The 16,048-nt window shown below is 44.7% G+C and overlaps 2 protein-coding genes across 3 annotated transcripts; both read left to right on the plus strand.

Moving 5' to 3' along the window:
• The first annotated feature begins 649 nt into the window (after positions 1-649).
• Positions 650-10,252, plus strand: eeig1a (estrogen-induced osteoclastogenesis regulator 1a). 2 transcript variants are annotated; one of them, XM_084456931.1, is made up of 11 exons: positions 650-937; positions 6,327-6,447; positions 6,683-6,712; positions 7,220-7,336; positions 7,490-7,536; positions 7,661-7,812; positions 7,906-8,010; positions 8,112-8,310; positions 8,617-8,738; positions 8,836-8,905; positions 9,070-10,252. In XM_084456931.1, exons 1-11 carry the CDS (start codon positions 792-794, stop codon positions 9,113-9,115), a joined length of 1,155 nt encoding a protein of 384 aa, XP_084313057.1. In that variant the 5' UTR covers positions 650-791; the 3' UTR covers positions 9,116-10,252. The 2 variants fall into 2 exon arrangements, with proteins under 2 accessions (XP_084313057.1, XP_084313056.1); XM_084456930.1 differs by having other exon boundaries at positions 7,661-8,010.
• A 2,783-nt stretch (positions 10,253-13,035) lies between these two features.
• LOC311324347 (phosphatidylinositol 4-phosphate 5-kinase-like protein 1) lies at positions 13,036-16,048 on the plus strand (the record flags this gene model as incomplete). The annotated part of the gene is made up of 9 exons (XM_084456808.1): positions 13,036-13,215; positions 13,466-13,516; positions 13,639-13,793; positions 13,974-14,098; positions 14,224-14,258; positions 14,356-14,411; positions 14,510-14,622; positions 15,354-15,516; positions 15,628-16,048. 9 exons carry the CDS (start codon positions 13,036-13,038, stop codon positions 16,046-16,048), a joined length of 1,299 nt encoding a protein of 432 aa, XP_084312934.1.

Here is a 16,048-nt window from a genome sequence, read left to right on the forward strand (position 1 = left end):
AAAGCAAGCTCTTAGAATGCAATGGATTGCAAAATAACGTGTAAAATATATACCCTTTAAACCCCTTACATTTTACTTGGAGGCTTACACTTATGTAGATTCAAATGTGTTAAATTGCAATAAGGCAGATCCAAATGCCAGGAAAAGCCTCGTCTACTGTGTGGAGGGGAGAATCAGGAGGTTCAACCACTGGGGGTCATCGTGCACAAAATATGTGAGGGAGTCAATGACGTGCTACATGCGTCGCAGATCTGATACCAATCACACGGATCAATTCGGCGAGTAGGATTCGGCTGCAGAAGAAGTTTAGCTGGGCTGTAGCTTAACAGGAGCGGAGCTACGGCGACACTATCCACACGGTTTACTGATGTTGCTGAGTGATGCAGCCTAGTCGATGCTATAATGGATAGGAATTTTTTATAGTATAAACATGCATTGCTGTTTCGATTTGTTTTCCTTCTCCGAGCGTTATTCCAAGATATGTCACTTCATTCTGTTTTGAAATGCTGAGCGATGCTAAATCGAATCTCACAAGGTGGGCCATATGGTGTACTTTGAACATTAACACAGAATTGTTAAACGCAACCCTATGCTATATTCTCTCATCTCATGATTTCACTATCATATTTATAGGTGTGCCCTACCAAGATGCCCCATTCCAGCCAAGGAAGAAGTTTTGAAATCATTCGTCATTCGACTTTTTGTCTCATTTAGTAATTTTTGTGCAATTTTGGGGTGGCTCAAACAGTTTATACTTGTTTGCCTTTAAGTGGGTTTTCGCGGCCATCTCAATGGATTTTTTTGCGAAGAAAAAGAAATTTAAATTTCAGACTAATTTAATTTTGGAGGAGTTGACCGCTGTGCCTTTTGTCAACGGAGTATTATTCTGCAAACTGAGATTATTGGATGGAGGAGACTTTATTGCAACGTCCTCAAGGTAACGTTACAATGACTGCATTCATAGTTTGTTTCCAATACAATTAAATTAAGATCATTCTGTTAATGTAATTATTACATTATTTGTTCAGTTTATGAGGGAAGAGAAGCAGGACTGTCCCATATTTTCTGAACTAGCTGATTTTATTTTACTTGCTGGAAGACAATGTTTAGCCTACTTCTCTCTATTTTAGCCTAAGGACATACTCCATTAGGTCATGTTAGTCTATTGTGAACATACTTGCCAGTTGGCTTGAATTCTGGCTTTGCCAAAGTGGGTCAGGCTGGTTACCGGGTCATCATGAAGTAGTGTAATTGGAGCTCTCAAAAGTTGTCTATTTTCCCTGTCCTCCATCTCCTAATTCTTATTCAACTCACATCTGCCTCCCCAACCTCAATACATTTCTAGAATGGGCAGCCCAGACAGCCCTAGGACAGTGGAGAGTGTACTTGGTGAGTCAGGTGGGGTAGAGCAGAGGTCTCTTGTTTTAGAGTCGATGGAAAGTTCCTGGTACTCAGCCTGTATGCTTAGCTTTCTCTCTCCTTCACTACTCTCCCTCTTTCTTTCTCTCTCTCCACACACACACACACACACACACACACACACACACACACACACACACACACACACACACACACACACACACCTGTCCTACTAACCTCACCTGGTGAATGCGTAACGTTTATGCAGATAATTTATTCCATGGTTTGTTGTTGGTATGTATTGTGCTATCCAGCTGATAAAGCAGATGAATAATGGATGTAGTCATTCGAGCTGGGAGAGTTTTGTTGAAGAGGAGGCTAGGGAGAAAAGGGATGTGTGAGGGGGGTGTGACATCACAAACTGGCCCAGGGATGAAAAGAGGATAAGGTAGAACTGTGCAGCTTTACAAAGCTGTCTAGCTCTGAAATGATCATATTGCATGCCCCATATTGCTATAGATGTGCAGAGGACAGTAACAAGCCATTTCAGCTCTTCCTCAGTGGCTCCAGTGGTAGATGTCTGATTCACATGAAGAAGAGGCCTATGTGAGGGAACCATTAGGATTTAGGGACACTACCCCTTGTGTGCCCTGGAGAAGATTACTGTATATGATGCAATCTGCTGAACTTTTGGACTGTGGATGCCCATGTGTCCTGAGACGATATACGGCTTTTGAAAGGGCAATTCAATAAACGGACTAGTCAATATGATAACCACATGACTGCTTGTCAAGATGATGTTTTTCTACTGCTTGTCATCAGTAAACACACCAAAACTACTCCTTTTCCCTCAGAGCGAGGGACCCTATGATATGATTCAAGATTCATTTTGATTCCATATGATGTTTTGTTTTGAGCATCCATTAAGTCCTGCTAGTCTCTTCGATTATGTAACTCATACAACTCAGTCCATGATCATCATTTGAACTGGAGCACAGAATATAAAGGGTCTTCAGAGACACAGAATTGTGGGTCCCACTGTCTCGGATACAGATTGTGTTATGTCACAGGCCTGGGGACTACAGTACACAAACCTCTCTTTGTTCTGTTATTAGACCAAGGCCTGGCCTGCTTGTTGTGTCTGAAATAGTTGTGAAGTTTGAGTTTGACCAGTGGACCATGGTCCCCAGTGGGTACACCATAGGTCCGCTGGGTTTGAATGCAAGACCTGAGCACTTAGCAGGGATGATCACATGCTGTAAATGTGACTGTGGCTCTATGAACTCACATTCACCCCCTTCGTCTTGCCAGATTCTCTGATACAGGATGTGCTGTTCTCTGTGCTGAATAATGACACCTATAGTCCCTATGATTTTGGTAGAGGAGAGGCTATTTCTACTCATATGTGTTTATGTTCTAGCACCCATATCTGTTTGGTTTGAGATTAGCTTTATGAACCCCCACAGTGAGTAGAGTGGGGTGTTTGATTTGGAAGTTGGATAAATCCAATTTATCCATGATTGGATAAATGTCCTGATCTGGATCATATTTGGCCATGTTTGACGTGTGTGTGAATGCTCTCCAGCTGTTTCCTGTTCCCCCATTAGCTCTCTTCCAGTCCACAGGGATTTGTCTGTTCTTCCTCTAGTCTGAGAGACCAGGTAATATGACCATCCTGTTTAAAATCCACTACATAATAGGTTCAGTGCCAGGTCTCGTTTTTGAGTGTCCAATGCAGGATCAGTGTCTTGGTGTGTCTTCAAGAATTCCAGTAATGGCTTGGAGTCATGCACCCCTAGATAAGACCAGCAACACAAACACGACAGCTCTAGCGCCCATATACATACAGGCAGAGACTGTATACACTGCTGCTGACATCATGGTCTCTTTGCTGTCGGAGGCCGCTGCTGCTGCTGCTGCTTCCTAGCTTTCTCCCCCGGGCCGGTGTGTTTATCTGGGTCCTGTCAGTCTGACACAGCCCTGCTGCCTGCTGTTTGTGTTTCTGCAGTCCAGGGGAGGTGGGCCCGTAGGAGCAGCTGGGTCAGGATGCGAGAGAATTTCCCGTACTAGTATGTGGCTGATGGAGTGAGTCATCCTGCTGGGGTACATTAGGGGACATAGAACACCGTGGGCCTTACTGTATGTAACCTCAATTTCACTGGAGTGAATGATATGAAGGATCATTTTCATCTTATCAATCATATGATCCTCTGGAAGTGCATCATCCCTCCTTTGTAGGCTTATTCCTGTAGTTACACTATTTTTAATAGATAATGTGTCATCTATTGTGTATAGTTTTATGATCTTTGTTTAGCTGGCCCGGGACTGGGTATAACAGGTCACTAGTGTACACCGGGAGTGTTTTTTTTCAACATTGTTCTGATTGCTTTTCCTGGTTTGGCCTATTGAGAGGTCTGAAAAGAATATTATGTTCACAATGAGGTTAATAAGCAGTTATAAATGAAGGTAAGATACTAAAGGCAGTTTAAAAGGGCTTTGTTTCATTCTGATAACACAGTGGCTGACTGGGGATTGCACAGTCCCTAATTTAATCCCAGCTCCCGGCAGTGCTGAAGTGTCCTTGAGCAAGACACTGAACCCCCAAATCACTAACGTGCGGCATGGTGACACAGTCTGCTTCTGGCTGCCCTTGGGGGAAGGATGACAGGATGGGTTAAGCGCAGAGAACATCTCATCGGCGACCCTAAATGCATGTGTGTGTGTTCTCATGTCTCGCTCATTGCACGTGTGTTAGAGTGTGCTGTATGACGAATATCTTATATTATTATATAAGATATTATTATATATTAATATATATCTTAATTTGTATTCTTCCCTTAAAAGTTTGTAAGGAAGGATGTTCAATTCTGTTTTATTAATGCAGTTTGTGTAATTCGTAATGTGCTTTAATTAGGTAAGCCCAATTGGGGCTCTAACAAGGTATGTAAACCATGCAATGTTGCTTTCTTGGTGGAACCACCATTGCCTACTCACTGTCGCTGTGTGGCCCTGTGTAATTGAGAACTCCATTGCAGCCTCTAAGAGTAATCTATACGTCTGGTATAGAGGGTTTGTTGTTAAATGTTGTTCCCAGCCTCCTCCCCCCGTAGAGACTGTTGCTCTAAGTCTTTCTCTCTCGTTTTGATTGAACGTGGTCGAGGATTTTGAGGCGTGTGGTTGCCATGGTGGTTGAATAAAGCCATCTGGACGGTGGAATGTGGCTGACCAACGTTCCTTAAAATGGACTGAAGGAGGGCCGTGATTAGCGTGCAACTCTTGATAAGCTGCCTGTGTGTGTATGAGGGAGAAAGAAAGAGATGAACTAGAGTAGGGACTTTAAAAGAGTAACGTAACACCAGTGAAGATAGAGATATTTCTTCATCTCTAAGGTGGAGAGGGAGAGAGAGGGTAAGAGAGAGAGAGAGGATGAGAGAGAGAGAGGGTGAGAGAGAGAGATGCAGCAGAGTTGGTGAGAGTTAAGATAGTCTGATGAATAGGTGAGGGGGATGGGATTGTTAGAGGCAGCTGCCACCACTTTGTACTTATCCATAATGTTGGTGTGTGTGCGTGCGTGTGCACGGGCATTTGTGCATAGGAATTTACTCTTGGACATTCATTACAAAGAGGATTATGTGTATTTATTACCTGTCTACGGGTTGAAAATGAGGCATTTTATTTCGGATGATTTGATACTCACAGTCTGGCGCCACGCAAACGTGCAATCTGGCATTGTTGAGGGTCTGAGTGTGGTTCCCCCTGGAGCATTTGAGATCATCAACCAGTCCCTGGCAGGGATTGGAACAGGGACAGATTCTGGCGTAGTGCGAGGGCCTCTACTCCAGGTTCTTCACACCTACCCCCCCCCCCCCCCCCCCTCAACGGCCTGGTCACCAGAGAAAGCTATCACAGCTGGCCAGAGACCGTGTGGGTAATTCCCGCTGCTCATGGCAGGACATTGGCACCTCTTAGCCTCCACCTGTATGGTGGTGGTGGGTGACCTTCTGTTCTGGGGGCTGTTTGTTTGTTTATCCTGATCTCTCATTCACTGTTTCATCACCTAACCCTAACCCTCGCTTTACTGGGCTTATTTTACCATAAATCTACAGGATGTCCCAAGGTCCAGTTTCAGATATGCAGATTGCTTCTGTCTGTGAAATAGGCCATATAACACTGGTGTTGTTCTGAATGGTGGAAGAAAGATGGCACTGTAACATTATCTATCCTGTGGTATTGGCAGTCTGGTTATTAGTACCTGCTGATTATTTGAGTGTTCAACACAAACTAACAAGTTTGCTTAGTTTATTCTTGATTATTTGTTTACGTTGCAGATGGCTATGGGGTTGCACTAGAATTCAAATACTGTATGCTTCACTTGTTATACTGTAGGAAATTCAACATTTACTTTGTCCAAGTTTAGGCCTGATTTCACCAGAGCTGTTGCTGCACATTTTTTTCCAGAGTGGACGTGGCTATTGGCAATACTGTCCTGTCTTTTTTCTCGGCTCTCCAGTTGTGAGAGAAGAGGGGGTTGAGTGTTAAGCGGTAATCAGATGATCTGACGGACTCTGATTTCTTTTTACGTCAGTCATTGTATACACAGAAATTTCCCTTGGGCGCTGTGGGTCTGCGGTGACGTTTTCCACTGGCATGTTTATGACGTCAACTCTGTTTTAACAGAAGCCCTCAGGCTATTGTTCAGTGTTTCCTCAACAACAAGTCCACTCTCTTTTTATTCTTTTTTTCAAAGCGTTCACAGCTTCACAGAAAGGTTTAGGAGATAGTGATGTCATAACCTCCTATAGAATTAACGTTTCCTTACAGGCAGGCAGATCATTCTGTCTGTGATACTCTTGACTCTTTCCCGTCAGGACCAAGAATTGGATATGATGATGACGGGGATAAAGGTGACACCACTGAATGTGTTGAATAATGTCTGTATCTGATTACTGAAACTTCTTCCCCAACAGAGAGGAGGTTCAGGAGAACTGTGTGCGCTGGACTAAGAGGTTCACTTTTGTGTGTAAGATGAGCGCCAACCCTACGACTGGGGTGCTGGATCCCTCCGTCTGCAGGGTGTCTGTTCGGAAGGTGAGGAAGAAGACCTCAGCCCTTTCGGCCCATGCAGACTAGGGATATTTTGCCTTATCTGCCTTTGCCTGTGAACATTAGATGCTGCTGTTTCCTGCATGTACTGGGTCATTCTTTCATTCTTTCCATATACTCCTGACACTCCCGATAGCCTAAGTGTTATCTAGCCTAAGTGTTAGCTCTATCAGCACCGCAGCACACAGGAGTCACCCCCCTCTTCCTGTTTTCACTACAGGAACTCAAAGGAGGAAAGACATATTCAAAGGTAAGAGCTTGTTACCGCGACCACCCCACCCTACATAAACACATAACAACTTGCTGTATCCACAAGTCAACACACATCGACATTAACTGTCACCTCCTATAAACACAAACATTTCTGACCTTGCCTACGAAAACTTTGCCACCTTACCTCACAAACATGTATAGCCTCAGGTCGCCAGGGGGCATTGACTCTTTGGCTCATTGTTTTCTCACACTCCACATTTGAATTTCCTCAAGCTAAATATAACCGCTCTTTCTCCTTGGAAGTGGGCTTCCTTAAATGCACAGATCTGTATACAGCTCCTAGGATATGAAACCTGGAGAGAAGGAAATGAGAGTCATCTCCTGGTAGGCTTGAGCTCAAGCTAAAAATAAACAGAAAAAAAAACAGAAGTAGGCCAGTGTGCTGCCTTGACTCACCTCTCTTAATCCAGTTCCGTAGGGATCTGGAATTATAATATGACTATTTGATGTGACTGAAGGGCACCTTCTGCTCCCTCTCCTACAGCTGGGTTTTACTGACCTCAACATGGCAGAGTTTGCTGGCTCAGGCTCCACAGTCCGCTGCTGTCTGCTTGAGGGATACGACACCAAAAATACCCGGCAGGACAACTCAATACTCAAGGTTAGGGACTAACTGGGTCGGGATAGGGTGGACGACAACTACGCTCATATATGGATGTAGTTTGTTGGTTTCTGATATAGAGAGCACAGACAGCCTCCATATTACTGCCCCGACCGTTTAGGTAAATGTTTTATACGTGATTTGTTTCTGAAGGTAACCATTGAGATGACCCTCCTGTGTGGAGATCCATGCTTTAAAACGTGAGTGACCTGACATTTTCTGATCTGTGATCAACATGATGCATTTGGAGCGTGTAACATTGCGAGACCTCTCTGGACTCTGGTCTCTTTGCATGTGGACTGACCAGTCATTGTGTCCTTGCAGGCCTCCCAGCACAGCAAAGTCCATCTCCATCTCAGGCCAGGACCACGCCCTGCAGCTGGACTGCAAGGGGGAGGGCACTGGGGCTGCCACCCCCACTGGAGGGCCAGCTCTCGGGCGCTCTTTGAAGCATCGACCCTCTATCATTAGTTCAGGTTTGACCCAAGACACAGCAACTCTCCAGTTTTGTGCCATGCCTGATCGCTGTCCCAGTTCAGAGTACCAAGTTGAGGTTTTGTTGTTCTCAGGTCTTCCAGAGGAGTCAGAGCTGAGCCAGCCCAGCCCGGGAGAAGTCTTCCAGTCAGGCCACTCGCGTAACTCCAGCTACGCTAGCCAGCAGAGCAGGATGTCAGGTGAAACCTCAGATTTTCAGATTTTTTCCTATTTAGCATTCAGCCATATGGGTGCATGTTATTGAGGGGACTCTGCTGCCGGTTCTCCCCCGGTTCTCCAGGCTACAGCACAGAACATTCCTGTTCCTCCAGCTTCTCTGACCTCACACACCGTCGCAACACTTCTACTGGAAGCAGCATCTCTGTAGTTCTGAGTGTGACTGTGGAGTCCCCCGCCGGTGAGGGGGAGAGGGATACCTACCGCACAGAGAGACCTCCCCGGCCCCCTCGGCCGGTCCTGCCATCCAACAGACCCCCGAGGTGAGACCCTGTTAATACGGAGTCATCCATGTGTTCAACCAAAAGCTCTCCAATCCATCGCAATTCCATTGCGAAACACTTTCCGCATGTTCTTTGTGTTACTGGTTGTCATTCACTTGCCAACTCGATCATGTCCTTGGAGCTACTGGGTGGCACAATTCATAATTTCACATTCTATCTGGAACTTCTTCTACACTGGGAGCCAAAGTGGTGCTAGAAGTCTATAGAAGTGGGTCCCGTGTACTGTCACGAGCCACGTGACATATCTGAAGCTAACTACTTTGTACGTTCCTTGCCGTGTCACAGGAGGAAGCAGGACTCGGTGGAGAGCCACCACTCATGGGTGGATGACACCCGCATGGATGCTGACGATATTGTTGAAAAGATCGTCCAGAGCCAGAACTTTGCCGACATAAGTAACACTGAAGGTACAGTAAGCCCCCCGATTCCCTCAGGCTGTGTTCTGTGCCCGTCTGGTTCACAGTGATTTGGTTTGATCTGAATCTGTATCTCTGTCGTTCTCAGACAGCAACCTACGATTGTTTGTCAGTAAAGATGGCACCACTGCCCTGAGCGGGATTCGGCTTGGGAACAGGTAAAGGAGAAGTGACCATGCACCCATGCACGTATGCATACACACACACACACACACACACACACACACACACACACACACACACACACGCGCACACACACACACATGCGCACACACACACACACATTCACACACAGCTCTCCGTCTATTTCCCATCCTTCCAGGATGTCTGCTGGTGTTTATGAGCCGGTGGTGATTGAGAGCCATTAGAGTTGGAGACAAGGGGGACTACCAACCTACTGTATAGAAACCACTGTCCTATCCTGGAGCAGCAGCTGAGCCTGTAGCCATGAGAGGAGGGTCCATCCTGCACCAGGCCTGTTTACGCTTTGACTGTGAACTGTTTGTGGTTTTCTGGTTTATAGTTTGCACTTTATGTCAAATATGCTGTTTAAAGCCGGCAGTGTACAGAATCTGTAATCTGTAACTCTTTCACTGCACTGCTTCTGTGCTGTTTTGGGCAGTTTCCTTCCTTGGCAATGTGATTCTCTCTTGACCAGGAAATGACATTCTTCATCAGTTACCTGTATGTATATCTATCCCCACATCACTTACCATCAAACAAACATCAGACCGTATGACAAATTATTCTTAATAGATTATTAATAGATAATAGAGATGAGAATAGTTTTGTTTCCCTTGAATGAACCTAAACACCAGATTATCTGTGACTACTGCTGATGTTATGTAGGAGTGCTGGTGAGGGAGATGAGGGAAAGTCTGTAGCTGAATGATCTGACGCCCCCTGGTGGATGATGGCCTGTTGGTCTACTGTGGGTCTGAGGACAAGGATTCTCATTTCTTTGCAGATTTGGGGAGACTGGTTAGGTGTAATTTACATAGTGTAAAAGCAAAAATAGGGGGAAACACACTATATTTGCTTGTCTTAAAGCAATGTAGCGCCTTCAACATTTTGTACACAGCCATCCAATTTCTTCAGGTCTCCAAAAGAGTGGGAGTTCCTCTCAGACCAGGACAGGCTATCATACCCATGTGGGTTTTAACACGGTTAATGTTTCTAAACATCATAGCTAGGAAGAATCACAATGTTGTCAACCAGCTGGCTGGTTTATGTCTTTGTTGTTGGTTGAATGTACTTTTTAACACTAGAAAGAGGATGGGTGTTTTCTACCTGTTGCCCACTCCTTTTCAGCCACTGTATGCACACTCAACTGTAGAGTCCTGTACAGAGATTACCTTTTTATTTACACTAATAATTTTTATTTTAACAAAGTAAATTCATTTTAAATGTATCTGATTGTATCTGATTTTAACAAAATCTCACGTATTGTAAACAGGATCTTAAAATGACCACTCAATGGTAGTTATCCTAGAATCTATTTTTGTGATCCCCAAATTGTACTTTTTAGGCAATAAAAATTAACCAATGAATTCTATGGGTCACATCTTCAATTCTATATGAATCATATATTATATATATATCAAATATGCATTTTTTGTCCACAGTCCAATGCCACCCCGATATTATGGGAAAAGAACCTTCTTTTCTGCAGGGAAATCCGTCTCAAACTTCAGTTAAACACAGAAGAGGCACAGAAGGAGCATGGTGCCCTCTGAGATGGGATGATGGTCTGGGTCTTCCCCAGTGTCATCTTGTAACAGTGTGTGATTCCACCCCTCATAGCGTCTCTTCTCTCAGGGAGTAATGTCGCGTCCTCGGCCGCCCACCTCTCCTCTCAGCGAAGAGGTAACAGAGCCCACACCACACACTCTCCTCAGGAGCGATCTGCACTCCCTCCCGGGTCCTGAAGGGCCTCAGAGCGCAGGAGCCTGCAGCCGGGAGCGGAGAGGAGGATGGGAGTCAGAGAGGAAGCAAGGAATGACAATGGTCTACCTATCATCACATATTAACCCAGTTGTGCACACATACCCAAGAGGAAGTAGGCAGCGGCACTGAGGGAGAGGATGATGAGGAAGATGGTGCCAGGACCCAGGTCCCCCATGGCGCAGGCGTTTGGACAGGCACAGGGACTCTCCACCCAGATCTGCAGGGGTATGTCTCCTCCGAAGTCTTGGGCGAAGGATGTGGTGTGATTGGGACTGCAGTGATAGTGCACCACAGTCTGGGGCTGGTTATCGTAAGCTAGGGCTGGAAACGAGAGAAAGGTTATTGAGGCTGATATTTGCTTTAGTGAAATATCAATTGTAAAATAATACTGAAAAGTAATATCTTACCATAGTAGGAAACAGAGAGGGTCTTCATGCTGTTATTGTAATGGAACTTGTTGCCATCATGTCTTCCATAGTCTATGTAGCGACTTATATGTCTGTTAGTCCTGTGAAACCTGGAATGACGCATTTCATGTATACATACTGTATGTCAGCATCCAGAACAACCTTTGAATATTAGAATTTCTCATAGGTGATGTGATCTACCAAATCACCCTCTACCATCAATTCAGCAGTACTCTACTGTCAGAGGCTCAGAGCTATCTGTGCAATAGTTATTTCTGGAATAAGCCCCATGATTATCAGTTCCACCTGAACAGTAAGAAGTACCCTTTAGTAGATACGATACCTGACTATCAAGCAGGCAGCAACATTAGTGCAGTCCGTTCCTGCTAAGTCCACTGGTTCTGAGAAAGGTTGGCAAGGGCTGAAGGAGAAAAAGATCTCTGCATTCACTGGTGCATTTTCTGACGGCACCGGCTTCAAGCGTCCTAGAAAGCCATCGGCATCTCCCATGGTTGACAGGCTTATCACTCCTGTGCCATCCTTCATGATGCATTTGCAGTTATTCACTTTAAAACAGCCTGTCTTCTTAACATCTGAGGGTGGATCCGGAGAATGGGAGAAAGACAAAGAAATTATGGCAAAGCAATTGAATAATGTGAAAAAAATGATTTGAAACGTCATGTTTCCAACAGTCTCTCTGATGTGTGGGCTACCAGTGAGGTGTCTGTTGTGGAGGGGTGATAAAATTGCAGTTCTATAACAGCACAGTGCCACTGACCAACTAATTAGAATACAAGCTCCTGACACATTCCAGACAGTCCAAACAGCCCTCTGAGTGCAGTGAATACCATACCATGTGGCAAGACCAATACAAACTCACAGACCCTCTTAGCGATACATCAGCTTACATTGACCATGGGTTACTCGTCATTCATGCCTTATGATAATAATAGTGGTTTATGAGGGCCCCTGTCAGTGCAGGGCCCTTGGAATTGTCTTAACTCACCCTCTTCCCCTCTGGGCAACCCTCCCAGCTCAAACATATATGAACAGTAGGTATGTTGTCATACCACTAATATTGCATGGCTCATAGGTTGACGCCCATGCTGCTACACACCTTTTATACAATCTTGCCGAACCTGCTTGTCCTTGGCATTCCTCCACAGGAGACCGGAGGTAAGTCTGAACATAGACTCGTTTTTATGAGTAGTTTTTATCTGTGTTTAATTGGCCGATTCAGATATTATGCCTGAGTGTCATTTGTGACATGCTATCCACTGAATTCAAATAATAGAAGCAATATTTGAAAAAACAAAGAAAATGCCAAACCAAGCGCCAGTTTCATGTCAGTACTGTCTTCATGTTTGTGCCTGCCCGAGAGACAAAGGATTTCCAGTAACGTATGAGTATTGTGAAATCTACTCTCACTGTCCATCTTTAGTACTGTTCATCAACTGTTTTTTTAGCACACAGGACACATTCTTACATTACTAATTCACATAAAGAATGTGTTTACGTGTGCAGAATTTTAAGGAAATTGACAATGGAACAGGCAGACGATGGATTTGCTGTTACGGGACTTGGTGTTTTATTGACAAACCAAACAACCAATCAAACAACACTTCATCCTGGGTTGCAGTCAACTGAGGCTATGCTGAACTTCGCAGTTACTTATAACATTTAGATAATGACGTATTGACACAAGACTGACCAGTTGACCTGAGCTTAGATCAGCAGAGAAGTTTGCTAAAATGTCCAGCTACCTGGACCAACCAATCTTGAATTATCAGCAGAAATATTGAAGATAGGCCGTAGCCCAGGAAACCTTATCATGTACGACAATGTACAATTTAATGCATTAAAGCAGGTCATTAAGGACCAAAAACCACAACACGTGTTTGCTCATTGGCGACTAAGATGTGTGTATCAGTCAGATGGAGAAGAGGCGGGGTTTTCAGACTGCGAGAAGGAGGCGCTGGTGGGATCTGAGGCAGAGATGGAGGATGCTGGGACTGTTTGAGATCAACCAGGAGCATGAGTTCTACAGCCTCACCTCTGTGATGAAGACAGGCCTGCAGGCTGCTGTACAGACCAGCATCAATAAACCACCACCTGTGAGAAATACCTTTTTTATTTCATTTATTTTACCAGGTTAGTCCCATTGAGATCAAATATCTCTTTTAAAGTGGGACCTGGCCAAAATAGTCTAAAAAAGCTACAGTCACAAACAACAATAAACATCAAAGAAATAAAATAAATGAAATGCAATCCTGTTCCTGATTATCCATGAAATTTGATACTATACACACTTGTAACAATGTTTTGTTTATACATTCTCACATCAGTACTCTCTCTGTCCCCAAGGAGGAACTTTCTGTTGAACATTTCAAATCAGAGGAGACTCAAACCCATAAGGTGCTCTTTTACCATTTCCATCACAGTAACATCAAACACAAACTTTGAAAAGTAGTCTTTGTGGGTAAACATGTTGCTGTAATTTTCCCCTGCTGTGCTTTGCTCCTTTCCTCTCTCTGTAGGACTTTGAGATGCAGACGTTTGCTGGGCCGGTGTTTGCCAGTCTGCGGCGATCCCTGGGCATAACCGAGGAAGAGTACCAGAGTTCCCTCTCCTCAGACGGGTGCTACCTACAGTTCATCAGCAACTCAAAGAGCAAGGCTGACTTCTTCCTCACGTGAGTAAACACACACACACACACACACGCGCACACACACACAGGCGCGCACTGCTGTCTGCTGGTGTCTATGAGCCAGTGGTGATTGAGAGCCATTAGAGTTGGGGACCAGGGGATGTCACAACTGTCACTCACAACTGTAAACTCTTTAATGGCCATGTGTGATGCCTCTTCCGAAAGGAATGACAAGAGATTCTTCCTGAAGACACAGAACCGTCGAGAAGTAACGTTCCTCCTGTCCAACCTGAGAGCATATATGGACCATCTGGAGAAATACCCTCACTCGCTGATGGTCAGGTTCCTTGGTGAGCAAGTGCCAACACTTTTAGCTTAGAATATGGTTGAACTGCTGAACACATACTGTACCACGGCAAAGGCCGTGCAGTGTGCCATGTTGCTAAGACGGCTTTGCTCTCTTTTCTTTTTCTAGGCGTCCACAGGATACTTATTCCCAATCAAACAAAGGTATTCAATTGGAACATATTGTATATCATACAGTATCTCTCATTGATATTTTTTGCATTCTGTATTTACTTTGGGAGTTGCTCTCACTCTTCCACAGAAGTATTTCATTGTGATGCAGAGTGTGTTCTACCCCGACGACAGGATTAACACAAGGTAAACACTGTTTGCAGTGTTGTTAAAATGGTGATGAAACTTTAATTCTGTTTTTAATTATGTCAACAAGGCTATCTCACTTTTGGTTTGTCTCATAGGTATGACTTTAAGGGTTGTGAGGTAGGTAGGTGGACCAACCCTGCCTCCGAGGGGAGCCAGGTGATTACGATTCTGAAGGATAACAACTTTGAAGGGAAGCACATTACCCTGGGTGAGCCTGGGTTGGCTAAACTGTTGATTGTTTTTCATTGCCCTAAGTGTATAAAAAAAGCAATGATGCTGCGCTTTGATTTGTTTCCCCTTAGCAACTGGAACAAAAAGTGAAATTAGGTTTAAATGGTCCCCTATGTTATGGTCAGACTAGACTTGAGAACCAAAATGCAGAACACAGGAGACAGGACCCGAATGTGGTTGGGTACAGTAAGTGGGTGGGTGGGTGGATGGATGTGTATATATACTTATTAATGAAGACAGGCAAGGCAGACAGACAGACTACCAGGAATGCTGTTAGGTAGGGCGGAGGGGGGCACAGGCAGGCAGGAACTAAGTGGAACTGGAGAAATAACCGTCAGTAACAAGTCACTGAGCATCAACAGAGTAGAATACTAACAGGAGGGCTGTGAGGGCAACTGACATGTATGTATATAAACCACGATCTGGCAATGAGTGGTTGGACAGACAGGGTAGATAAACTGCATGGTGATGGGGTGATAACCCACAGGTGTGTAGCAGGTGGAGAGAATGAAGAATCAATATAGTATAGAGGCATGCTAGAATGCTTAATCTGAGTGGTATTTTCAGCAAGAATATTCAAATACATGTTTTGGAGCCCCAGAGACCTATATTAATTTGTTGAAGGAGTATACAGTAATAGAGGGACCTTTCACAAAGGAAAAAAACCTAGGTTTCACTAAGAGGTATTTGTTTATCTTGTGCTGATAGATAACCAGCGCTCCTGGCTTGTGGATCAGGTGGCGATAGACACAGCCTTCCTCCGTGGGCTCAATGTACTCGACTACAGTCTCCTGCTGGCCCATCAGCCTTTACACCAAGACGAGCTGGACATGAAGCACTCCCTGGCCAACCTTGTTGTGTGCACTACAAAGTAGGTGTTAACTTGAAGTCAGAAAGATTAGGTATTATAATACTCATTATAATACAGTGATTTTGATTGATTGATTGATTGATTGATTGATCTGTGCTCTTTTCTGTGCAGATCCATGGATCAAGGTGACAGTCCTACAGAGGCAGATCCTCCCACTGTTCCATTGTTGGAGGAGGACTCAGACCGAATGAGATCAGAAAATGCAGACGGTGGACCGGACTGTGCTGACGGAATCCCTCTTCAGGAGATAAACTTCCATCCAACAACATCCGGCACAGATACAGATCTTCAGGAATTCCATTCACATCATCGTAGGCTGCTGCCTAATTTCCAAAACTCGGTGCATGTCCTAGACGGGCCAGATATTCGCTATTTTGTTGGTATTGTAGACATTTTCACTGTGTATGGTTTGAAGAAAAGACTGGAGAACCTGTGGAAGAAGCTGCGCTACCCTGGCAGGGCTTTCTCCACAGTCAGCCCCCCTGCCTACTCCCAGAGATTCTGCCAGTGGGTGCAGAACCACACCAAGTGA

Source organism: Borostomias antarcticus (assembly GCF_949987555.1).
Source record: "Borostomias antarcticus genome assembly, chromosome: 23".
NCBI lineage: Eukaryota > Metazoa > Chordata > Actinopteri > Stomiiformes > Stomiidae > Borostomias > Borostomias antarcticus.

Bases quoted from the DNA above. Each gene is read 5' to 3' on its own strand.
- eeig1a (XM_084456930.1), top strand. From the start codon at position 792: ATGGATTTTTTTGCGAAGAAAAAGAAATTTAAATTTCAGACTAATTTA. The intron at 938-6,326 runs GTAACGTTACAA...CTTCCCCAACAG, and splicing joins TTTATTGCAACGTCCTCAAG to AGAGGAGGTTCAGGAGAACT. The intron at 6,713-7,219 runs GTAAGAGCTTGT...CCTCTCCTACAG, and splicing joins GAGGAAAGACATATTCAAAG to CTGGGTTTTACTGACCTCAA.